The following is a 24,632-nucleotide window of genomic DNA, read 5'->3' as shown; positions in this document are numbered from 1 at the left end:
GATAAGCCAGAGCTCAAACCGGGATAAATCTCAGCTCCACAGCCTGGAAAAGAAGCCAAGAGCTGTGCCCTGGCTGGTCCAGGCAGTGTGGGTCCTTTTTAACGTACTCTCAGACTCTGAAGCTGGATATCAACTTACCAGAATACCGCTAGACTATTTAGACCATCAGAAGCTTGCACGTCATGTTTCAGGGTTGGTGAAACACAGACTCCTTGCTAATTTCACTTGCTAATGGTTCTTTTCATACACGAGTGGTCCTCAGGTTCAGTAAACAAGGACGCTTTCACTCCCAGGTGGCTTCACAGTGGCACCGTATCCCCACTGCCCAGGCTAAGATTTCTGCAGGACCGAGCTCTGTTTCTTCATCAACCCAGGCTTCCAAGAGTCGCTTGGCTCTGAGTGAGAACTCAGACAACCCCAGGATCACTGTGGGTTCTAGAAAGTCTCTGTGCACCTGAGAAACCCTAAGAAGTGCACTTGCCGGGCCCTTGCACCCGGCTGCTTACCCGGTGGACACCCAGTGGCCCTCGATGGCGGGTGGCATCTGCACGGTGATCCTGGCTCCATTGTGGAGGTGTTTGAGCATGTGATGACACTGGGATTCCTTGAAGGCCCGCCAGGCACTTTTCTCCAAGGACCTGGGATGGGTTCTGCTGTCCGGATGAAGGAGAGCAGAGCCCTCTCCCAGCCCTGAAACAGAAACGTGGAAGCAGGTGTCAGTGGAGCCCTAGAGACATGAGACTGGCGGAGGAACTTCCCCGAGGCAGGGCCGTCCCCCAGGTGGGAAACGCCGGGTCTGTGGCTATTCCTGCTCTCCTGGAATTCACATGCCTCAGTGGGAAAGGGTCTCAGGAGATCCTTGCCCAGCTGAGAATATGGAATCTGGGGAGACAATGAACGTGACTTCCATGATGTCACTTGATGAGTCCCTAGCAAAGCCAGAGCCCAAACCCAGTTTCCTGAACCAGCCAACAAGGCCACGCCTCTGGGAGCAGCTGTGCAGGGCTGCAGGGGAGAGAAGCCCATGCCTCAGGGCCACTGAGGCTGGAGACAGGGCTGGAAGAATGGCAGGAAGGGAGGTCGGGGAGGTGGACAGGCCAGTGACACACAGACAGTAGTGGCCTCAGCAAAAGGGTGAAAGGAGATGGCAGGAGAGGCCCATGGAGCTCAGGAGACACCCTGCCATAGGGGCTCCCTTCTGCTCGTGCTACCTCATGCATCTTGGGCTCATCGGTCTCCAAGTGGATACCCTCTAAAGGTGATGCTAGGCCTCCACTCACCCTCCAAGGGGGCAGGGGTGATTTCCCTCAGTGATCTTCCAAAGCTGCCACTCAAAGTTGGTGACAAACAAACATATGTTACAGGGTTTAAGAAGACTGAACACTTGTAAATGTTTTCCAGGGTAGAGGGGACCTAGGACAAACGTCTCTTTAGTACATGTGGACCAGGTTGGCCAAAATGTGCATACCACCGTGTGTTCAGGAAAAGGCAATGAAAACAGACGGAGCTGTCTTCCTGAAAGCCTGCTGTTCCTTCTGAGAGTCACTCCTGAAGTAACTCATGATCTGATGGGTCTTTATTGTGGACCCACTAGGTATTCAGCACTGTGTTAGCAAAAAACAAAACAAAACCACTATTAGACAAACATACAACGATAAAAGATGGGTGTTAACAAAACTGATTGTGGTAATCGTTTCATAATAAATGTTAAATGCTATGTCACCACCAAATCTGTTCGGGCAAACCATGTGAATCACACCCAACTTAGAGTGTGTGTATGTGTGTGTGCTCAGTTATGTACAACTCTTTGTGACTCTATGGACTGTAGCCCACCAGGCTCCTCTGTCCATGGGATTCTCCAGGCAAAAATACGGGAGTGGGTTGCCATGCCCTCCTCCAGGGGATCTTCCCGACCCAGGGATCGAACCCATGTCTCTTATGTCTCCTGCATCAGCAGGGGGTTCTTTACCAGTAGTGCCACCTGGTAATGTGGTGACGCTAAAACTCAGAAATCTGCATCAGGTGGTGTAGACACCAATGCTTAGGGCTGTTAAGTAAGAAGCCCCTTCCTGTGGCCTTGAACTCCATCCCAGCAGAAGCTGTAGCGATGGTCCTGGGTACTCCATTCCCGACCCTCCCCAAAGAGGAGAAGGAAACAGGCAGGACACAAGCCTACTAACCTGGCTATTTCTCTTTGCAAAGCCAGCCTGTTTTCAAAACACATGCACTTTGATTAGCCCCTCTGCCAGCCCCACAGTGAGGCCCCTTCAGTAGGTAAGCTGTGGCTCTGAGAAGGAGGAAAGTCTGGAAAAGTCAGGGGCGACCTGTTAGCAATCCTACATGGACGTCCACCCGCACTGTCTTCTGGTGGGGTATCTATCCCAATTCCAGGGTTTCAGTCCCCATTTGTCTGGCACCTGTGTGGACCTCTCTCAGTTGGCTCTGAACTTGAGGCTGGAGAGGGGTGCCTCCACCAGCCCCAAGAGCCGTGATCATCCTGACAATAGGAAGCACTTCCTGAGTCTCCTGGTGGGAATGAAACAAAGAAATAATACAGTATAACTTGTCATCTATTGAGTAGTCAACTGTGTGAGCAATTGTTATGTGGCTAAAAAAAATACTTTAATTCAAGTCTTCAAGTCACGAGACACTGGGAACTGGAGAAGATTCTCTTTTAAATGTGACACTCAGCATTCAGTCAAGATGCCATGCTCTCAGATCAACCAAGCCAAGCTCTGTTCTAAAACTGATTTATATAAACCCCTTTACACTCTGCAAATGTGTCCCCGTAAAGCTAAGGAAAGCTGGAAGGGAGTGGATATGGGTGAAATGCCGGAACTGGGCTACTTAGGTTTGAAACCGGATCAGCCACTTAATAGATTTCATCAAACCCAAGACTTCAGTGATTGTTAAGATGCATCGTTATTTTATTACCAGTGACAAAAAGCACTTGCATTTAAACAGTGACACAGGCCTTAGCAGCAGTGCCCAGACACCCTCAGAATACGGCCTCTGACTGCTTCATCTCTGCAGAGAGATCTGGCCTTCAGCTGCAAAGCTTCACTCGGGACAGTAATGGCTCTGCTCTACAAGGATCTCGACCACAAAGCTCAAACACAGCTTCATCTTTTCGTGGGCATCTTCCCTTCCACGTAACTGTTTCTCAGTGAGGAAACATGTAAGGGCAGCTACTTCCCACCCTCACTCTGAGATAAACACTCGACCCACTGATGTCATGGGACACCCCCGGCTCTCTTACTGGTCTGCCTGATTTCCACCCTGGTTTTGTTCTCAGCACTGAGAGTGGATTTCCCTGGTGGCTCAGATGGTAAAGCGTCTGCCTGCAATGTGGGAGACCCAGGTTCAATCCCTGGGTCAGGAAGATCCCCTGGAGAAGGAAATGGCAACCCACTCCAGTACTCATGCCTGGAAAATTCCATGGATGGAGAAGCCTGGTGGGCTACAGTCCATGGGGTCGCAAAGAGTCAGATCAACTGAGCGACTTCACTTTCACTTACTTTCACTTTTGTTCTCAGCACTGAGAGTAGAATTTACAAGTGAATTCTAACACCTGGCTCAAACTTTCACTCTGTTTTCAGGACCAAGCTATTGGCAACTATACCACAGGTGGAGAGTAACAAGAGCGCACAGAGAGGAAGTGAGGTGAGGACAGTACGGGCAGCTGGGTCCAGGCTCACGCAGGTGAAGACCCACGTCCCCAGCATGACGGCCACCCACAGGCTCACGGCGACTGGAAGATGCACACCCACTGTAAAGACCTTATTTATGAAAAGACATCAGTCCTACAACCGATGAAACACACAACGGCACCATGACCACAAACCCATCACTCGGCCCCACAAGCTCCCGTGCGCTCACCTGTAAGGAGGAGGTGACAGCACTGCAGGGTCCTGGAATCAGTCTCAGGACTCACCAAGAGCGTTTCCTTTAGCATATGGTTCACGGTTCTTATTAGATGTTAGTTGCTATTATTTTGGAGAAGGCAATGGCACCCCACTCCAGTACTCTTGCCTGGAAAATCCCATGGATGGAGGAGCCTGGTAGGCTGCAGTCCATGGGGTCGCTAGGAGTCAGACATGACTGAGCAACTTCACTTTCACTTTTCACTTTCATGCATTGGAGAAGGAAATGGCAACCCACTCCAGTGTTCTTACCTGGAGAATCCGAGGGACAGGGGAGCCTGCTGGGCTGCAGTCTCTGGGGTCGCACAGAGTCAGACACGACTGAAGCGACTTAGCAGCAGCAGCAGCAGCAATTATTTTAGGGCTTCCCCAGTGGCTCAGTGGTAAAGAATCCACCTGCAATTCACGGGCCGCAGGAAACGTGGGTTCAATCCCTGGGTCAAGAAGATCCCCTGAAGGAGGGCATGGTAACCCACTCCAGTATTCTTGCCTGGAGAATACCAAGGATGCTGGTGGGCTACAGTCCATGGAGTTGCCAAGAGTTGGACAAGGCTGAAACGACTTGGCATGCACACATGCTTTTATTTTAAATGATGGTCAGGCTCTTGGAGGCCCTGAGAAAGCCCTTCCTAACAAGACGGCTACCATAATGGAGAGAGTCCCCCTGACCCTGGTGCACTCTGAGCTCTGCATGGACAGAGTACCCAGAGGTCTGGGCTCCCAGAAGCCGACTCACTGGTGACCCAGATGGACAGGAGCATGGGAGCCCGAGGCCGGTGACAAGCGCTACTCACCGTAACAAGTGCCCACGTGCTGCCACTCTGTGCAGTGTAGGGGCTGGAAGCACAAAGAAGAATGAAGCTGAGTTTTCCCAACATGGAGACTCTCAAGGTCTCGCTGGGCTGGATGTCCGAGGACCAGTGTGGATGGTGGCCAGGTCTGGAGAGGAGGTAGGTTCGGGGTTGGGGGAAGAGGGCATGGTGCTCAGGACCTGTGTGGTTGTGCGGGAGGCGGGCGCCACCCAGGGAGGGTGCCCACAGGCAGCTTTATGACAAGGGAAGGAAGAAAGAAAATCCCCAAACTACCAATTGCACATCATTAGAGAGCAGGCAGAGTCGGACACGACTGAAGCAACTTAGCAGCAGCAGCAGGAGAGAGCAGGCAAAGGGCTTCTAGAGACCAGTCTCCATCTTGCTGCTGCTCCTGTTGGACAACAAGCCACATCGGGGCCCAGGCGAGGTGTTGCCCAGGAGGCCAGCAGCATTGAGGACTCAATAGACAACCTCTTCCTGGGATACAGGGCTACCCACGAGGTGGGGATGAATCTCTAGGGTGGGAAATGGGACTGGAATTTATTCTCTTTTTATCTTTTTCCTTCAAAGTACCCATCACCTTGATGGTTCTTAGGAAGCAAAACTGAAGAGGGAGCAGGCAGGAGTTGTCTCTAAGGGTCAGCTCTGGATGAGGTTGCCAACACTCACCCAGCTTGCCTGGTGTGAGTCGTGGACACCTGCCCCATGTGAAAGTGAAAAGTGTTAGTCGGTTGTGTCCAACTCTGCGACCCCATGGACTGCAGCCCATTGGGCTCCTCTGTCGATGGGATTCTCCAGGCAAGAATACTGGAGTGTCACAATGAAGAAACAGACATAGAGAACTGACTTATGGGGAGAGGGGTGGAGAAGGTGAGATGTATGAGGAGAGTAAAATGGAAACTTACATTACCACTTGTAAAATAGATAGCCAACAGGAATTTGCTGAATGTCTCAGGAAACTCAAACAGGGGCTCTGTATCAACCTAGAGGGGCGGGATGGGGCGGGAGATGGGAGGGAGGTTCAAGAGGGACCTATGAGTGATTCATGTTGCAGTTTGACAGAAAACAACAAAATTCTGTAAAGCAATTATCCTTCAATTAAAAAAAAAAAGAATACATAAATGAGTAGCCATTTCCTTCTCCAGAGGATCGTCCCAACGCAGGGATCAAACCCAGGTCTCCTGCATTGCAGGTGGATTCTTTAGCGTCTGAGCCAGGTTCCGTCTAATATTCAATCAACGGCTGGGAGTGAAAAGGCCACATGAGGCACCTAGTTCAGCTGCAGGGGAGGCCATGTGGACCGCCCCAACTCCTTACACCCCAGGACTCCCTTCCCAGGATCAGCCATCGGGTACCCTCCAAGACCAGTCTTAGACTTCTGGCCAACCCAGGGCCCCATTTTCTCGCATTGCCAGGACTGTGTCAGCTCCAAATCTGGGACTGAAACTAGCAACTCACTCATTCACACCATCAGAAAGGCTCTGGAGGGCCAGGCATTCACTCTGTAGGCACATCCTACAGTTGGGGGAGAAACCAGACCCCAGGGCTTATGGAGGGGCTCGTGAGGGGGAGTAGGCTCTGAGTTCAGCCTTGGTGGGGGTTCCTGGAGGGGCCGCTGTGTCCTGAAGACAGTTTTCAGCCCACGCCCAACACAAGGAGGAAGGATGGAGAGGCCTCATGGAGGAGAGACCCCTGTGTGGCCAAGGACAGAGCCCCGTGTACGTCATCTTGAGCATGGAGTGGGCTGGACCAGGGAAGAGGAACCCAAAGCTTTTAGGCAAACTAACACAGGATAAGGATTCCATTTGGGAAAGACTGCTTTTCCCTTTTTTGGAGGGATGAGCAGCAGGAGGATCAATTATGAAGCTTCTGCCATGGCTCAGTGTATCAATTTTGCCTGAATATGTGAGAAAGATGAGCGAAGGGACTTGCTTTCAACAAGCAGTAAATCTTCTCTGTGGTTCTAGAGAGGCATGGACCATCTCTGGCATGTGGTAGGGAGAGGTCTCACCAAGAAGGTATTTAAAAAGGAAAGGAAGGAGGGAAAGACAGAGAGAGGAAACCAGGAGTATTACTAATCAGCACTAAGTCTGGAAACAAACTCTTGCAAAATACTTAAGGGTCCACTTTCACCTGTCTCCAACAGCTTAAATCGACATCCAACTCCAAGGCGGCGACTGTGATAACAGTTACTACCTGAGTGTACTTATTACTTATAATAGTAAATGTCTTATCACGCATAATAACTTTAAAACCCTGCATTTGATTAGATTATTGGTATAATCAGAAGTGCATTGGCTAATCACCATATCTGCTGTGTTGTGTGCTGTCCTGTGCTGAGTCGCTTCAGCCGTGTCCAACTATTTGGGACCTTATGGACTGTAGCTCGCCAGGCTCCTCTGTCCATGGGACTTCCCAGACAAGAATGCTGGGAGTGGGTTGCCATTCCCTCCTCCAGGGGATCTTCCCAACCCAATTTGAACCTGAGTCTCTTAAGTCTCCTGTACTGGCAGGTGGGTTCTTTACCACTAGCACCACCTGGGAAGCCCCGTCGCCATATTTGGTTGCTGACAATTCTGCCGTTGGACATTGAGTGCACTTGACATGACGGTCTTTCAGGTTCTTAAGGCGGTGCACGGTGAGGTCACTGTTAGGAACAGCAGTGCCTGTGGGTGGTGCTCTGGATGCAGTAGTCATCGGTGAGCAGGTGACAGTCCTATTTAGGCCATGAGAGGGTCCCCCTCTCTGTGTTTCTCATATGAGTCAGGAAATACACATGTATGATGCACACACAAATAACATCAAGGTTTTGGTGAACTAAGGAGTCTAGACGTATTGGTCAGTTGAGAAGACTAGTGCATCGGGTCTCATTCGTTAAGTTTTGTTGCAAATAACTACAAGGAAAAGAGCATCTCAAAGGTTAAACAGCACCAGCACAGGTAGAAAGGGGCTGTTTCTAGGCTTCAAGGTGACTCTGGCTGGTCATCGAACAGGTGCCTTTGTGCCCCAGTACAAATTAAAAATTAGAGGAATGGGAATGGTAACTACCATCTGCAAAATACTTGAAGATTCACTTGACTCACATATTATCTCGTTTCTCAAATATCAGGCACATGAACACAAAGGAGCAGAGGAAAACCAGTCTTCAAGGTCAAGGGTGTTAGGAAGAGCCAGGCCCTGATACAGCCACACCCAGCCAGCCCAATCAGTGGTGCTCTGATGAAGCGGCTATCAGTGTGACTTCACTACAGAACAGTCTCTGACATCTGAGGTCTCAGGCCTGGGCCCAGATCAAATGGTTATGACAACGGGGCAGCTTCTTTCAAGTACAGGACCCTGGAAGGAGACTGTTCTCTTGCTGAAAACAAACTAATTCCTCAAGGCTCGGGGGACAACTTCATAGATGACCTCTTGCAGAGAACTACATGAGTTCCTGGGGCTCTGGAGGGTGTGTTCACATGCCTGGATATGTGCGTGCATGTGTGTTCCTACATGTGTATGTGCAAGATCAACTCATTCCCACGGGCAAAATCACTCACAACAGAAGTCCTAAATGACTCCAGAATGACCTTTACTTCTACCATGATTGACAGTCTACTGTTCAGACAGTGAAAACTCCCAGAGATAGCAAATAAAAGACCAGATTTCCCCAAACGAGAGGAGACACAGGTTTAACCATTTACCCAGGGATTTGTGACCTAAGTTCAAGGCCCATGGGGCCAGGTGACTGTTTACAGCCTCCAGGTTGCCAGGCTCTGCTCACAGTAAGCACCCCTGAACACTGGCTTCAACAAGGACAAATGCAGTATTTCTCCATCACCCACGCTGATCCCTGAACCCATGCTGTTCTTGAAGAGTGAGCCAGGCCACGGACAGGATCAGACAGAAGGTGAAGGGTGGGTGTAGGGGGCAGACAGAGTAGTGACTCAGAGCCAGCCTTCACCCCTCAGCAGGTGGCTGCAGGCCTACCGGGTGCAAGGTTGTATTATATGAGGCCGGACCCGTCACTGACACAGGAAAGGAAACTTGGGAGAGAGATATGGTGTGTGGCCACATCTCCAAGTTCTCAGTAACATTTAAAAAATCTGAGTCCCCTCGATATACCCTGCAGTTTCTGACCTGCCCATCTAGACTGAGGACCCAACACTCCAAACCACCATCCACACAATAAAGTAAGAAATCAGTTGGGAAGGAAACACTTCCAGGCACACTTGGACACTTGGGACTGAACTCACCTCTGAGCTGGGTAGTCACTGAAAAGGTGCTTTAATGCTTAAAAAAATTATATCAAAACAGCCAAGTAAGTGTAACATCAAGACATACACAATGGTGGTTTCGGAGGGCGGCAGGTTTCTGAAAGACCCATCCCCGCTCACCAGGCACCTGGTATCCTGGATGCAACGTGACCTGCATCCCTCTTGCACAAGAGCGAGGATGCCTCCCTGGGTGGAGCGTTGTGATGCAAACAAATCCATGGAGAGACGACGGGACAACAGGGGATATGCAAGTGATCACTCCACCAAGACATCGCCCAGCCCACGAAGGGGGCCCTCGAGATGGCGAGTGGGCCGTGAGGTCGGCAGTCTGTTCCACCGCCCACACGGCTGCCATGTCTTGGAACAAAAGCTGGAGTTCACTCCAGACGGGCACCTACACTCACCATGCTTTTGTTTTTATTTCCATGTCTCCGGAGATCAAAGCTGAGAGAGTTGCTTTTGCCAGTCTTTAAACTTTCTTATCTGAAAGCATTTTCCCTTTATGAGAAACACAATAAAGTCAAGATTTCAAATTCCTGCTTTCATTTAACTTCAGATGAAAACGAGGTAATTCTCTAAGTCGTTTTCTTCTAAGGCCTCGGTGTCCGGGCCAGACGCTGGGGTTGAACCACAGATGGCTGTTCTGCCTGCTGGGCCTGGAGCTGACGGCTGCCACCACAGACTGCTCGCCACAGCCATGTGTGTGTGTGAGGTGTGTGTGACTATGTATATGGTGTGTGTCTGTGTGTATGTTGTGTGCATGAGGTGTGTTGTGTATACATGTGTGATGTGTGTGTGCATGGTGTGTGTGTGTGGTGTTTGGGCACTGTGTGTGTGTGCACCTGGGGTCTTCACAGTATGTATGCACGTGGTGTATACATGGTATGTATGTGGTACCTGTGTGTATGGTGTGTATGTGGTATGTATGTGTTTGTGTATAGTGTGTGTATATGTGCATGGTGTACATGTGGTGTATGTATGGTATGTGTTTGAACGTGTCTATGGCACATGTGTGGATGTGTATGGTATGTGTGTATGGTGTGTGTGTACATGGTGTATGTATGGTGTGTGTGTGGTGTATGCTGTGTGTATGCATGTTATGTATACGTGCATGGTGTGTTCATGGTGTGTGTGTCTATGCATGGTGTATGACGGTGTATGTGGTGTGTGTATATATGTTATAGTATGTGTATATGTGATGTGTGTGTGTGTATGGTGTGTGTGTATGTGGTGTGTGTATGTATGGTGTGTGTACGTACATGTGTACGGTGTGTGTTACGGTGTGAGTGTATATGTTATGGTGTGTGTGTGTGTGTGTGTGTGTGTGTATGGTGTGTCTATGTGCATGGTGTGTGAGTGTGTGGAGTGTGGGACTCCCAGAAGGGAGAAACACTGCAGTCAGGGCAGCACGCCAACCTCCTGGCTCTGGGCTCTCCATAAGCTCTCCCCTTCCCCAGGTGTTCTCAGGAATCTTCAGGAAGGGACTGCCCCTCCTCCCAGCCTTGTCCCCAGCCAGCAGGGACACAGGCACCAGGAGGCCCTGGTAGACAGATCTGGTGACTGAATGGCTGAAAGAAGGAGGCTAGAAAACCCTTCGAGAACAGGAGACCCTCAGTCACTGCAGGGTGACTTCACATCCTTTCTCTGACCTAGGTTCCTCCGATTACACGACTTTCCAAAATAATTTTATTCCCAAAGTGAGAAGAACTAAACGGCCTGTGCACACAATGTCAGGACACAGTAGGCACTCCTCCTGGGATGGTGACAGACTCTCCTGAGCTTTTCCCCAGGATCACTTCCACCCCACGCAGGGGCTCCTAAAGACACTCACGCCACGTAAGCTTCCAGCAGATGCTCACAATCACCAACATACCTTTTCACATTTCTAGTCCCAAATGTTCTATCAGGCTGTCATCAGTTTGTCCCTTAACGATGTGCATTTGCACAGCCCTGTCTCCCACTGATGTTGAGCTCTTTACTCACTTAGGGAGAAAAAGAAGGAACACAGCTACAACGAGTCAGCTCAGCCACGTGCTTAAGGCCGGTCGGTTTCTTCTACAAAAGAATATTTACCATCTGCCTACGACCCTTGCTCCCTGCTATGAGCAGCTGAGTCCTATTTCTTTTCAAGATTATATTTTATGACTAGGGGGGAAAAGGTATAGGAAAGGCAATGTATTTTTGGTCACAAGAACTGCCTTCAGTAAAAATCATATTTCAAAGATTCTATTTTACCCTATTGCAATGTTTCCTTGCATTCTGTTGGTTAAACAATCTTTTGGTAATCCACACAGTTTTGGTTTTGTTTTTTTTTTTCAACTTTAAGAGACTACACTTGAGTGAAAGAGAATAGCTCAAAAGTGTCTTCCCATTTCAGAAAAGTCAATGAATGCTACAAAGTAAACAGTGTTGAGGAGAAGACCATCTCCCCAACATGGGCTCCAAAACTTCATCCCACACGTTCTGTTTCCATCAGCAGAGAGAATCAGCACTCAGGCACACGACAGCACCACTTACTCTGAAACGCCTCGTGTTAATCTGTGTTCTGGAGCCGGATGACTTTTGTGACTTTTCATCGAAGCAAAGAAAACAGCAACAAGGGACATCCCTCAGCTGCAGACCCTCACGACATTCAATCAGCTTTATTTGGACTAAGAAATGCAATTGTTCTCAGGAGGTGAAGGAGGGGAGAGTAAAACTGACACGCATGCTTTCACATCGTCACATTTTGAACTTGGGTCTCTCACCACATTTACAGTTTAAAAAAAAAAAAGCTAAAATAAACAAAAGGCTCCTGTCTTGCCAGATCCTAATTTACTCACCAATAGGATCTAGGGGTGATTTATGACTTGCCTGAGTTGAAATAAAAGTAACCCCCAAACTGAACAAAGATCAGATGCCAAACACAATAGTTTCTACAGCGTCTTCACCTGGAATCTTCCTGAAGGTCTTGTGCACTCTGTAATCTTATTAATGAGACTTGGTGGAACAAATAATCTACAAATGATGTCAGGAACTAAATTAATTAAAGTTGGCCCCAAGTACATGCATCACCATAGAAAATATGTTTTAATCTACTAATTGCTACCATATTAATAAATAAACAAATGGCATCCTAAGGTTGTTTGCTATTCAGTCACTCAGTCATGTCCGGCTCTTTGTGACCCCATAGACTGCAGCACACCAGGCTTCCCTGTCTTCCACTATCTCCCAGAGTTTGCTCAAACTCGTATCCATTGAGTCAGTGATGCTATCTAACCTTCTCATCCTCTGCCACCCCCTTCTTCTCTTGCCTTCAATACTTCCCAGCATCAGGATCTTTTCCAATACCAGTAGACATATCATTAAGCCATTCTAAAAGAGTGCAGGCAATTTTCTTCAGACTGATGACTTCTCTTAAGATAAACGATCAAGCTCCATCTGTTACTACAGAATCTTTAAATACTTGCAAGACCCCTAACTACAGAGTAAGACACACTCTGAAGCCACTCCCTTGGGTTAGATGGACTAATGCTCATATTTTGTTAAAAGTACTTCAAGTAAGTAAAAACAGGTCAGAAAAGGGGGAAAGGAAGAATACTCAATTCTTTCCTGGTGCTCTACACTACCCTAAGGCATCGTAACAAGCAAGCCTCTCTCAGGTCACAGAGATTTATACCCAGAAGTCCTACTCCCTCACTTTCTCTTCTGTGCTGGAGCCCCCACGAGCGCAGCTGGTCTGTGGGCAACATCAGTGTGCATAATTTTGCCACAGGAGGTTCACTTTGAAAAGGGATGACTTTTTGTAGGATTATCCTCGTCATCCCCTTAAACTTGGCAAACCTTGTTTTTTTATCTTACATCCTTTCATCATATGTATGCCTGCACACACATGCACATGTGCACACGTGCACAGGGGCTGGCCCCACTGGCTTATGCCCCTTTCCTGACTCCCTCCCGGCACACTGTGGGTCTGGGTAAACCCCGACCCCACGGAGTTCAGGCTGACTTCAGCTGGAGTCCAGAGATCTGGGGCTAGATTCGAGCCACAATGAGGCTGCACTTGGGCTCCCCTTACCCCTTGGTACTATCGCAGCTTGCACTGTGGTGCAGGAAGTGTGGTTTCAACTTCCACCGCTCGAAACAAGGAGGAAAAATTCAGGATGGGTTGGCCTAGGCTGCGTCTCTGAGGATGGCTTTTGTAGTCCAAAAGGCAAATGGCCTTGTGCAAAAAAAAAAAAAAAAATTCTGTTCATGCCAATTTCAAATACTTTTTTCACTTTAAAGGCATTCACCCATGTGCCCATTTTCTTTCAACTACGATGAGAGGTTTTTTAGGGGACACTCTCCCCTTCATCCTCTCTCTCTGCCTCTCGTTTCTGGTGTGGGTGGCAGCTGCCGTTTGATCTGCCCGTGGGCTCTGATTTGTTTCATGTTTCAGCCAAAGATGAAGACTGCTCTGTAATTCCAAGCAGATGGGCCGAGGAGCGCAACCCTGTAATTACACCTTCTCTCTTTCTCTGGCCCTCGAACTGCAAGTCTTCCAACCTGACTTTGAAAGTCTGGGATCGCTGGGGTTCTGGGTACACCTTGGCCGTCCAGCAGGTCTGGCCCAGCCCAACCGGTTCACAGGGCCCTTGGAACTGTACTGCCCACGCCACCCGCCTGAGCAGGACGACAGAGAAAACAGTCGCTCAGGGCTCCCAGGGTGCTGCCCCTCCCTCTCCTAGATGGTCTGAAGGGTCACTGCCTGACCACCTTCTAAAGCTGGATCAGAAACCTAGAGGCTGCGAGGGTGCTGACCTGCTGATTTGACGTGCAGAGGTCATGGTGGGTGTGGAGACAGGAGAGCTCTGCTCTTGGTGGACACTCTACTAAAGGGCCAGGCATTCACCTGTAGGGAAAGCTGACCCAGGACATCTGGATCAGCACATGTGCTTGCCACCACCCAGCCCCACAAGTCCACCTTCCCATCCCGGAGCAATGCTGTCTTACTTTCTTTAGTACAATTTCTGGAGTACTTGTAAAGCCTGCTGCTCTCTAGCTGGGGGTTTACTGGGACCGCTGAGAACATGTGACACACCAAGCAGAAACAAAACCCACGAGAGCAGGAGAGAAGCAAGCTCAGGTCCTGGAGAACTGAGGGGACTAGTTTTAATTATTGCCCCTCTGCTGCTGCGAGGACCCCACTCCCTGAAAGTGCCTCCAGAGAACCTACCGGTCCACCTGGGACAGACCCCTGCCCAGCCCCTTGAGACACTCGTTCTCCGAGGGGCGCGCAAGAACACCCGCGCTGCTTTCGCCCTGAAATGATCACAGTCCTCTGCACGTTTCCCCCCAAAGCCTGGAGCTCAGCGCGAGCCCCCTGCGCTCTGACACTCTGTGAAGGGCGCACAGCCTGCGGGTCCTTGACGGCCTGTAGTCCGAAGCCCCGCGAAGTGGACACAAGTGTCGTGGGACCTGGACGGAAAGTCTGAGCGCGCGCCCTTCCAGAGAGAGCACGGCCGACGCCGGGGAACGCGAGCCTCTTTCAGGGCGCCCAGGATGGGGCTGTGCCTTGCCGCGGGGTCACCTCGGTTCTAGGGAGTCCCCGCGGGGACACCCTCGGCTGCCGTTCCCCCCCCCACCCCCACCCCCGGACTCACCGTGAAGCAGGAGGGCCGGGAACAGGGATGTGAGCAGGAGGCGGCGCACACAGGACATCTCCGGGCCTCCTCCGGGACTGCCCGCGCGCGCCGCACCGCCCGCCGTCCGGGGACCCAGTTCCCCGGGACCCGCCCGCAGTCCGGGCGGCGCGGCCCGGCGGCGCGGGGACAGGGCCAGGCACGCTTCAGGCGGCCGCCGCGCGCCCCATGCCCGGCCTGGCCCCTCCGCTCCCGGCCTCCCGCCCCGCGCCTGGCCCTGAGCGCCCGGCCGCCCCGCGCCCGCCCGGCCGCCGCCGCCGCTCCAAGCTGCACTGGCCGCTGCTGCTGTGTCTCTTCATATTTCCAGGGCGCCGCCGCGGGAAGAGGCAAGGCGGGGCCTGGAGGGGGCGGGGCGGGAACGGGGCGGAGCCGGGGCGGGCCTGAAAAGGGCCAGGGGCGGGGCGGAGCGGGGGCGGGGCGATTGGAAGGGGCTGGATGGGCGGGGCCTGGAGGGCGGGGCGAGAACGGGGCGGGGCCTGGACGGGGCGGGGTGATTGCCGGGGTGGGGGGCTGAGTGGGGCGGGGCAATGGGGCGGGGCGATAGGGTAGGGCCTAGGAGGGCCGGGGAGCCTCCCGACCCGTTGGGGGAATAGAAGGGCGCTGGGGTCCGCCGGCCTTGCTCCGCCCCATAGCCGCCCCTTCGCTCCCTTCCTCTCCCCTGTCCCTCCGGCTCTCCCCCCATCGTCTCCCTCCTCTTATCCCGCGGCCCTGCCGCGCCCCTCCTCTCAAACCTCATCCCCTCTCCTCCCCCAGGCCCGCCCCACTTCCCTCCTCCTCGACTCCCACTCTAGGACAGGTTCTCCTGCGAGAGTTTCACAGGTCTAGGCCCAGGACCCCCTCCCGAAAGGAGGAACACATGTTCCTCCCCGTCCCTGCCCTCCCCACTCCGGGCAGCTCTGGACCGGTGTCTTCCCTCCTCTCACCGGGGAGAATTCCCCACTTGTGCAAGTGTGGGGACAAAGAGTGGGGCGCTGCAAGGCCGGGGTCTCCAGTGGGTTCGAAGAGAGGTCCGCGTTCCAAGCTTGGGGTGTTCGTGCGACTGAGGGAGAGGAGAGGAGAGGTGGCAGGGGGGAGAAAAGGCTCCTCCCACCCCGGTGAGGATGCTGAGAGCCTCCCCCCCCCCGGGGGTTCACAAGCAGGCGCGGGGAGGGATGCAGACCCCTCTTCCAGTCTCCTTCCAGGAGACGAGGACTTGTGGGGACAGGGGGAAATTTTCAGGGGCACACTCTCTGTCGGTCTCCCGCTATCTCCCCTGCCTCCCGGCCCAAAGCTTGGTTCTGTTTAAGGTCTGTGGGTCTTGGGAGTTTGTTCAGTTTTTCCTGGGCTTTGAAGATACAAAGGCAGGGACAGCCAGGAGCTGCTTTTGGTCAAGGTGGCTGCCTTGCTTGCCGACTTGGGGGCTCACTCTGGTGGGCCTGGAGTTGTCTCTTCTGAGCTCCTCCAAGGCTTCCGGGCGCTCAGGAGGAGGTTTGTCAGTAAAGGAGGCTGAATCTCACCTCACACTGGCTGAGGAAAAGCAGGGACCACATGGAATCGGGAGGACATTCTGGTCTCTGCTGGTGTTTTTCATAAATAAAACACTTAGAAGGAGTGACTTCCATGAGTTTTCTGCCCCTTTGAACAAAGTAGCATCAATAATTCAACTCTTTGTGTTATAGACTCTCAGCACTAGTTGAACTTCAGCATCTTCGTAAAACTTGGTAAAACAGATGAGGGCACATGTGACAATTTCCTTTTTTTTTTTTTTTTCATGAGAAAGCCACAGGTCTTTTGATGTGATGGTGCTGATACTGTTTGATGTACTTTAATTTTTATCACCATCACTATTACCTTTCATCTTTAGTTTGAGGAATCATATCATGTACCACCTGCCTACCTCATGAGGATGTGGTGAGGGTTATGTGCCTATGTTTGCAAATCTGGAGGATGAAAGACACTCAATGTGTGAAAGAAGGGACAGTTGTGTCATAAAACCCTGGAGCAGGAACATAGCTGAGTTGAGCTTGCGTTGCAGCATCTCTCTCTGGACCAACTCTTCTCCATCCCTTGCTTGTGTCTGTTTCTAGGTTTGGGCAGTCAGTTATGACCTGTGGGATTTGAATGTTGCCCATGTGTCAGTTGGGTTTAAAGCAGGAACTTGATTTCCTCGTGAATGTTGGCCAGTTGGGAATGATATAAACAGCATATTTGACTGCTTAAACAGGACTTAGCCTTGTCACCAACAACACACACTGGGAGGTGTCTAGCTTCTCTATGCCTTTCGTCATTGGATGCCTTTTAGTCTATCAGGAAATATTTGAAGCAAGCAATGACACGAGAGAGTGTTAGGATGGTGTGTTTATGTACAAGCAACTGGTCATTGAAATGTGAAGGTCATTCATCGCATGTTAGCAGAACAATTAGGTGATAATTTTCATAAATGATTATTTGATCCTGTCATTTAAAAGGAGAAGAAAACCAACAGGTCAGCCATGATTTGGTGTCATTATAACCATCAAATTGATACCATTTTTGTCTTTCCAACTGGCCTTACTGGTGTGGTAGAAACAGAGCCAGAATGATGTCACCAGTTTCAAATCTGTTTTGCCAGTTTATTTTCCACATGTGATGTCATCGCTTAAAATGCTTGACCCTCAACATCCAGCCAGAGTTGCTGCTCCCTGAAATTCCCTCACCGCCTTGTGCTGGTCTAGAAAGATAGAGTGTTCTCAGTATAGGGCTCATTTTCTATATTATTTTTTGCAGTTGATATTAGTGTACTCACTTCTGGAAGAGAACAGTGATAAACAAACAAACAAATGATTTAAGTTTGTCTTAGAGTGATTACATGTGGATAGATGATTAGAGTCACAGAATTGGAAGGGAGGCATTTCCAGGCAGGTCATAAGGTGACTATGGGCTGTACCTCAGAAGCTGGCCCCCTGAAACCAGCACAAGGAACTTCCCTGGGGCATCTGTAAGGACCAAGTCTTGAGCACGTCCTGTGGTGTTGGGAGAGTTCCAGGCAGGCACAGCTGGACAAGATGCCCTTAGCAGCATCAATAAGCAAGCATGTTAGACTATTTGGAGCTACTCATAAATAACTTTTGTCATGTTGATGGGGAAGAAGAAACACAGAGTGGCTGCTCCATTTCAGAGGCGCACTTGGAACCCATGACTGTTCAGTCACCCACTCACAAGGCCGCTCACATGTTTACCAAGAAGTCTTTTCCCATGAACACTGAAGATCCTTGGAGCCTCGGTAGCTGGCTCAGTCTTTGAAAACCAGTCCTTTGCTCTCCCCCAGTAATCCTGGATCGTGAGCAGGTTTTCAGGGATGGACTGTGCTGGGCACAGAGCTTGGATGGTCACCTTAGCTGGATTTTCTCAGAAGGTGTCTTATATCTTAGGGACCACAGAGCAGCTCAGTGTCACTTGTGTTATCTTGGGAAACACAAGGACCAAAATCCTTTAAAGCTTTGGCCACAATTTGATTTCCTAATGTCTGTGAAATTGATCTAAAGGCATGCGGTCCTGCAAATCATTTGGAATTTCGGAGATCCCAGGCCTTTCAGTTCTTGAAGAAAAATGACAGTTTTAAGAAGGATCATAGGGGGACTTCCCCAGTGTTCCATTGGCGCTAAGATCCTACAGGCCAGAGGGCAGCTAAGCCTGTGCATCACAACTAGAGAGCCTGAACTACAATGACGATCCCACGTTTCCCAACTGAGATCTGATGCAGCCAAATAAATAAATTTTTTTTTTTAAAAAAAAAGAAGAGTCAGAGGAATTAAAGCATCAATTTCAGAACCTGTCTGATCGTGAATGTGGTCGAAAGCATCATCCCACATCCTCAGAGGATGGGCAAGGTCTCCAGGAATAGACTTCTCTCATAATTTGCTATTAGATGTCAATGCCAAGCCCATGACACCACAGTGATTCCTCGGTATGTAAGAGCCCAGAGGACAGAAACGGAGCCAGGTTACCTCCCTACCCCTTTGATCACCTGAGCCAGTGTTTCCAGTATTTCACCCACAGCAGAGCTTTACTGGTAAAGACAATAAACTTGAAAAATCCTACACATCTTCCTCAGAGGCAGAGCTAATAAAATTATTCCGAAGAGTCCTTAGAAAGGGATGGCCTTCTGGGTTATGTCTTTAAGACATGTTAATTAGAGTAAACTCTATTTTGAAAATAACATGCCGTTTAGATGCATCTCTGAACAGCCGTCTTCTGAGCTTAAGAAATTAAAGTTTACTTTCCATTTTACATTCATAGTTATCAGAGAAAACATTCAAATGTTTGTGAGCTTAGCAACCGTTCCTTCATCCACCCACCCATCCATCCGTTAGCATGTGTTAATCAATTGCCAAGTGGTGATGCTACCCGTAAAGAACCCGCCTGCCAATGCAGGAGATATAAGAGGATACAGGTTCGATCCCTAAGTCAGGAAGATCCCCTGGAGGAGGAAATGGCAACCAGCTCCAGTGTTCTCGCCTGGAGAATCCCACGAACAGAGGAGCCTGGTGGGCTAGAGTCCATAGAGCCGCAAAGAGTCCAAACTGACTGAAGCGACTTGGCATGCGTGCATCTGAAAACAGGGGCAGACGTGGATAAGGCTGATTCAGTCTAACAGTCTCTTCACCCTGTGTCACAAATTTGTTTGGGGAGCTGCTGACAAACTGAAGCCCTACCCACTGAAAGAAAATAGAGATCCTCCGGGGGCAGGAGGCAATACAGGACTTTAGTAGCATTTCTGTCTGTACTTTCACATCCTCTTATAACATGCTTTCCTGTAGGGCTGGCTGGCTGCGAATTGCTTTATCTGCTCCACTCGATCATCTGGCTCTTTCAGGAAAGGAAGAAAATTGGGTATTATGTTACATCTCCTCCCCTGGCTCCTTCGAAAGACTTTCCATAATGGGCGTTTGTTGTGCTGGTTGATGAGGCTGGATAAGATCAGAGCATCAAGAAAGAGTCTTTATGAGGCCAACACGACCCTTGGCCACGGCAGGACACGGCGACAGAAGCAGGAGGAGAACACAGAAGCTCTGGCATTCAACCTCAGCATGCCCTAGGTTGTTCGTGCTCTCGTAGCAACACTCAGACACGCTCGACAAATGAGAGGCAGGATGGCGCTCTGCTTAGGGGGCCAGAGTCTCCAGGCTCAGATCCCTCGTCTCTGGGGCCTCAGGCAAGCTGTTTAACACAGCTGTGAGATGGGAGGAATAAGGTTATGGGCCTGCACGTGGTCCAGCACTCTGTAAGCATGCCCTAAAAATAACCCGCTGACACTGAGCCCTGCCGCTGGACCACCTGGCGCAACTGCACCGCACCCCCCCATCCCAGATTGCTTTTGGTGGGGGAGGGTGTGAAAAAAAACGCAGCCCCTGCAATAATCTGTGGCCCTCCAAAGGGTGAAATGTGTACCCACGTTACCCACATCTTAATGGGGGACAAATTAAGAAGAAATGTCTAAAGCAGTTCCCTGCTGCTGCTGCTAAGTCGCTTTAGTCGTGTCCAACTCTGTGTGACTCCATAGATGGCAGCCCACCAGGCTCCCCCGTCCCTGGGATTCTCCAGGCAAGAACACTGGAGTGGGTTTCCATTTCCTTCTCCAATGCATGAAAGTGAAAAGTGAAAGTGAAGTTGCTCAGTCATGTCCGACTCTTAGCGACCCCATGGTCTGCAGCCCACCAGGCAAGAGTACTGGAGTGGGTTGTCATTGCCTTCTCCAAAGCAGTTCTCAGGGGGCAACAATGAAGAAAAGTTTGAGAAACACTGTGTTAAAAGAATAAACTATAAGATGACTGCTATTTTAATTAAGGATATACTAAACTTGTGCAATAACTTCGTTTCTTTATTTCACTGGGTACATTTTGATTCTATGAAACCAAATTATGTTTCACTTCAACTGGACATCTGGATGGCCTTCTCCCATCTGGTTACATCATCATAATATCACATTCAATATTGTTTATCTTTGATTTAAATACTTCAGCTATTACTAATCTCTTTTTACAGAGGGGAAAACGAAGGCCAGAGAGATTCAATAATTTGCCTAGAAATCACACAACTTTTGGAGGATAGAAGCAGGTTTTCTAACTCCCAGGAAGGTGCTGTTTTCAGCTCTAAAGTGTTACTTGCTCAGTTATGTCCAACTCTTTGAGAACCACGGACTGTAGTCCTCCAGGCTCCTCTGTCCGTGGGAGTCTCCAGGCAAGAATACTGGCGTGGGTAGCCATTCCCTTCTCCAGGGGATCTTCCCCACCCAGGAATGGAACCCAGGTCTCCTGTATTGCAGGCAGATTCTTTATCATCTGGGTCAACAGCGCTCCAAGGCCGTACTCTAAAAAAATACATAAATAAATGCCGTTTATCTCTCAGAAGTAGAAAATTGATTTCCATGTTGTTCTGAGATATTCAAACTCAAAGGGGCTGCTAGACAGGTTATCTGGACATTTATTGCAGTTGATATCTGGGTACTTGGGTCTGTAGTTCACTGTTTTATGTGTCAGTTCAGTCGCTCAGTCATGTCCAACTCTTTGTGACCCCACGGACTTCAGCATGCCAGGCTTCCCTGTCCATCACCAACTTCCAAAGCCTACTCAAACTCATGTCCATCCTGTCAGTGATGCCATCCAATCAACTCATCCTCTGTCATCCCCTTTTCTTGCTTCCTTCAACCTTTCCCAGCATCGGGGTCTTTTCCAATGAGTCAATTCTTCCCATCAGGTGGCCAAAGTGTTGGAGTTTCAGCTTCAGCATCAGTCCTTCCAATAAATATTCAGGACTGATTTCCTATAGGATTTACAGGTTGGATCTCCTTGTAGTCCAAGGGACTCTGAAGAGTCTTCTCCAACACCACAGTTCAAAAGCATCAATTCTTCGGTGCTCAGCTTTCTTTATAGTCCAACTCTCATATCCATACATGACTACTGGGAAAACCATAGCCTTGACTAGATGGACCTTTGTTGCTAAAGTAATGTCTCCACTTTTTAATATCCTGTCTAGGTTGGTCATAGCTTTTCTTCCAAGGAGCAAGCGTCTTTTAATTTCATGGCTGTAGTCACCATCCGCAGTGATTTTCGAGCCCCCAAGAAAATAAACTCTGTCACTGTTTCCATTGTTTCCCCATTTGTTTGCCGTGAAGTGATGGGACCAGACACCATGATCTTAGTTTTCTGAATGTTGAGTTTTAAGCCAACTTTTTCACTCTCTTCTTTCATTTTTATCAAGAGACTCTTTAGTTCTTCTTTGCTTTCTGCCATAAGGGTGGTGTCATCTGCGTATCTAAGGTTATTGATATTTCTCCCGGCAATCTTGATTCCAGCTCATGCTTCATCCAGCCTGGCATTTCGCATGATGTACTCTGCATATAAGTTAAATAAGCAGGGTGACAATATACAGCCTTGACGTACTCCTTTCCCGATTTGGAACCAGTCTGTTGCTCCATGTCCAGTTCTAACTGTTGCTTCTTGACCTGCATACAGATTTCTCAGGAGGCAGGTCAGGTGGTCTGGTATTCCCATCTCTTTAAGAATTATCCACGGTTTGTTGTGGTCCACACAGTCAAAGGTTTTGCCATAGTCAATAAAGCAAAAGTAGATGTTTTTCTGGAACTTTGTTGCTTTTTCAGTGATCCAGCGAATGTTGGCAATTTGATCTCTGGTTCCTCTGCCTTTTCTAAATCCAGCTTGAACATCTGGAAGTTCACAGTTCACGTACTTTTGAAGCCTGGTTTGGAGAATTTTGAGCATTACTCTTCTAGCACAAGATGAGTGCAATTGTGCAGTAGCATGTGAACGAGCGCATTCTTTGGCATTGCCTTTCTTTGGGATTGGAAGGAAAACTGACCTTTTCCAGTCCTGTGGCCACTGCTGAGTTTTCCAGATTGGCTGGCATATTGAATGCATCACTTTCACAGCATCACCTTTTAGGATTTGAAACAGGTCAACTGGAATTCCATCACCTCCGCTAGCTTTGTTCGTTTTATGTATAAAATATCCAAACAGCCTAGTTTTTAGAACAGATCATTGTAATCAGTGAAACAGGTGGTTTGACCAGATAGCCACTGCAGTGCTGCCCTGTGGCTGTGAATTTCCAACTGTAGAGTGCACGTCTTTGTTGTCCTGGCTTCGGGTGTATGTGTCAGAGTGACGAGACATGCAGGCTTGGCCGTACACACCACCTCCCAGCAGCCTGAAGTTTAGGTCTCCAGGGCAGCCTGAGCCAAAACTAAACAGTGCTCTGGGCCACCAAGTTCAGCAGTTCCAAGTCCACGGTCATGCTTAATCTCCACACCTGTGTAACATGCTATAATCCTCAAAAGGCTTTCAGATGCATGGTCCCTCTTGATCTCATGTGGTTTTGTGCAGGCCGGAGGACAGCCAGGGCGGCCCTGACCTGGACACGTAAACCTGACATTGGAGAGGTTTATCGTGTCTGTGCTAATATCTCTGGCTGACACGTGGCGCTCTGAGGTGGTGCCTGTCTGCACACAGATGTTGTGTATTTCATTCATGTCAGATCACATCATGCCCTAACCTAGCATCTCTTTATTTTCGTATACAGATTTCGATGCCTTTGCTGCCTCTCTCCTTACAAAGACAGCAGCGGGGAGCCTTCTCTAAACACACACAATCATTCAAAAAGCACAAGAATTCAGCTGAAAATAAGTTAACCATATACACCTCAGAAAGCTATATGCATCTCTAGTTTGTTTTCTCAGATTTTGTCTAGTTTTCTCATCAGCTTTAGCCCAGTGCCCAAGTTAGTAACTCTTTATAGACCCCCAGTCGATGCATGGATACGAGATGTTCTACTATGCAGGAGCCCAGAGGTGAGTGAGAGACGCAGGATTTCCGGGCCAAGGTGGAAGCATAGCTCCCCCAGCACCGTCTGGAGCAGCCACCCAAGCCTGGGCACCTGGGAACCTCTGTGCCTGTGTGGCGGGGCTCCAGCTCCCTGTGGGGGTAGGGGCGAGGGGGCAGCAGGACTTGGCTTCACTGTGTTTATTTTGAACTCTGCAAAGCCAGATTTCTCTTTGATTTATGTGATGGCTCTAGTGGTTTTATTTATGATGTTTAGCTGGGGATGGAGAATTTGGTAACACCCCTGGGAGCGTTGCATTCAGGTTCTGTTCTGACTCGTCAGTGTTATCTAGTTCTGTTCTGTTTTCCACCTTACGTAACATAAATTCAGCACCTGAATTATCCGAACTGTAAATCAGGTTGCAAAACCCTCCCCGTTCCCACGTGAAAGCAAAGGAAGATCAAGGAAGATGTGGCTCAGATCTCTAGGTCTGTGGGCTGATGGCTTCTCCTCTCCTCTCTACATTTTGGGCCCGCCACCGCCCACCCATGGCTCCCCCTGGCCTGTTCCTACCCCTGGGGAAGAGACTTGATAGACAGGGCAGTCACCAAAAGCTCTGTCTGCTTTTCATTCCACACTTTGCCCCAGATCACCACATCTTCCACTTTCTGGTGGCAATTTCTCCATCATCAGCAAGCCAGGGACCTGGGACTCCTGGTCCCTCTTCTCTGTTGGTCAGTGGCTTCACCCACAAGTCCTCCCATGACAGGTGGGCAGTTGATGCATTCCAAGAACTGGACTATGATTCGGTTATTGAACACACCGACACACGGCCTTTGTGTTGTCCAGGGATGCTTCATGACATGGGAAAATGCTGATGTCACCCAGCAATGGTACTTTGTGTCATGATGGACCTGCCAAGTCAACTACACTGCATGAGGGTATGGCTGTCCCAAGACTCAAGAAAATAGTTCCAGTTCTGTGCTACCTACGGAAAACAGAGGAGTCTATTTCTACACCTGGGACTTGAACATAAATGTCAGCTATCACAGACTTATTTAGAGCTCATTATGAAAAGCAGTGTACCTGGCTCAAATACACAAACCAGTAGGGCAGAGCCTAATTGATGCCTTAAGATCCCTTCTTTCATTGCTGAGAAGTTTACTGTTTTGGCTCAGATGGTAA

General features: G+C 49.5%; 1 protein-coding gene across 2 annotated transcripts in view; it reads right to left on the bottom strand.

Moving 5' to 3' along the window:
* Window positions 1-14,938, bottom strand: part of APCDD1 (APC down-regulated 1) — a 33,338-nt gene extending 18,400 nt beyond the window's left edge. Inside the window, exons 1-2 of one of the 2 annotated variants that reach the window (XM_061399947.1) lie at window positions 14,616-14,938; window positions 507-690 (exon numbers count right to left, since the gene is read on the bottom strand). In XM_061399947.1, coding sequence (XP_061255931.1) covers window positions 507-690; window positions 14,616-14,673 — 242 coding nt within the window. In that variant the 5' untranslated portion in view covers window positions 14,674-14,938. Of the gene's footprint in view, window positions 1-506; window positions 691-1,468; window positions 5,343-14,615 lie in introns of those variants that run through there. The other variant, XM_061399946.1, reaches the window with a different exon arrangement.
* Between the last annotated feature and the right edge of the window lie 9,694 nt (window positions 14,939-24,632).

Source organism: Bos javanicus, chromosome 24 (assembly GCF_032452875.1).
Source record: "Bos javanicus breed banteng chromosome 24, ARS-OSU_banteng_1.0, whole genome shotgun sequence".
Classification (NCBI taxonomy): Eukaryota; Metazoa; Chordata; class Mammalia; order Artiodactyla; family Bovidae; genus Bos; species Bos javanicus.
Note: the sequence above shows the minus strand (reverse complement) of the source record. Positions and strands in the feature narration are given on the sequence as shown.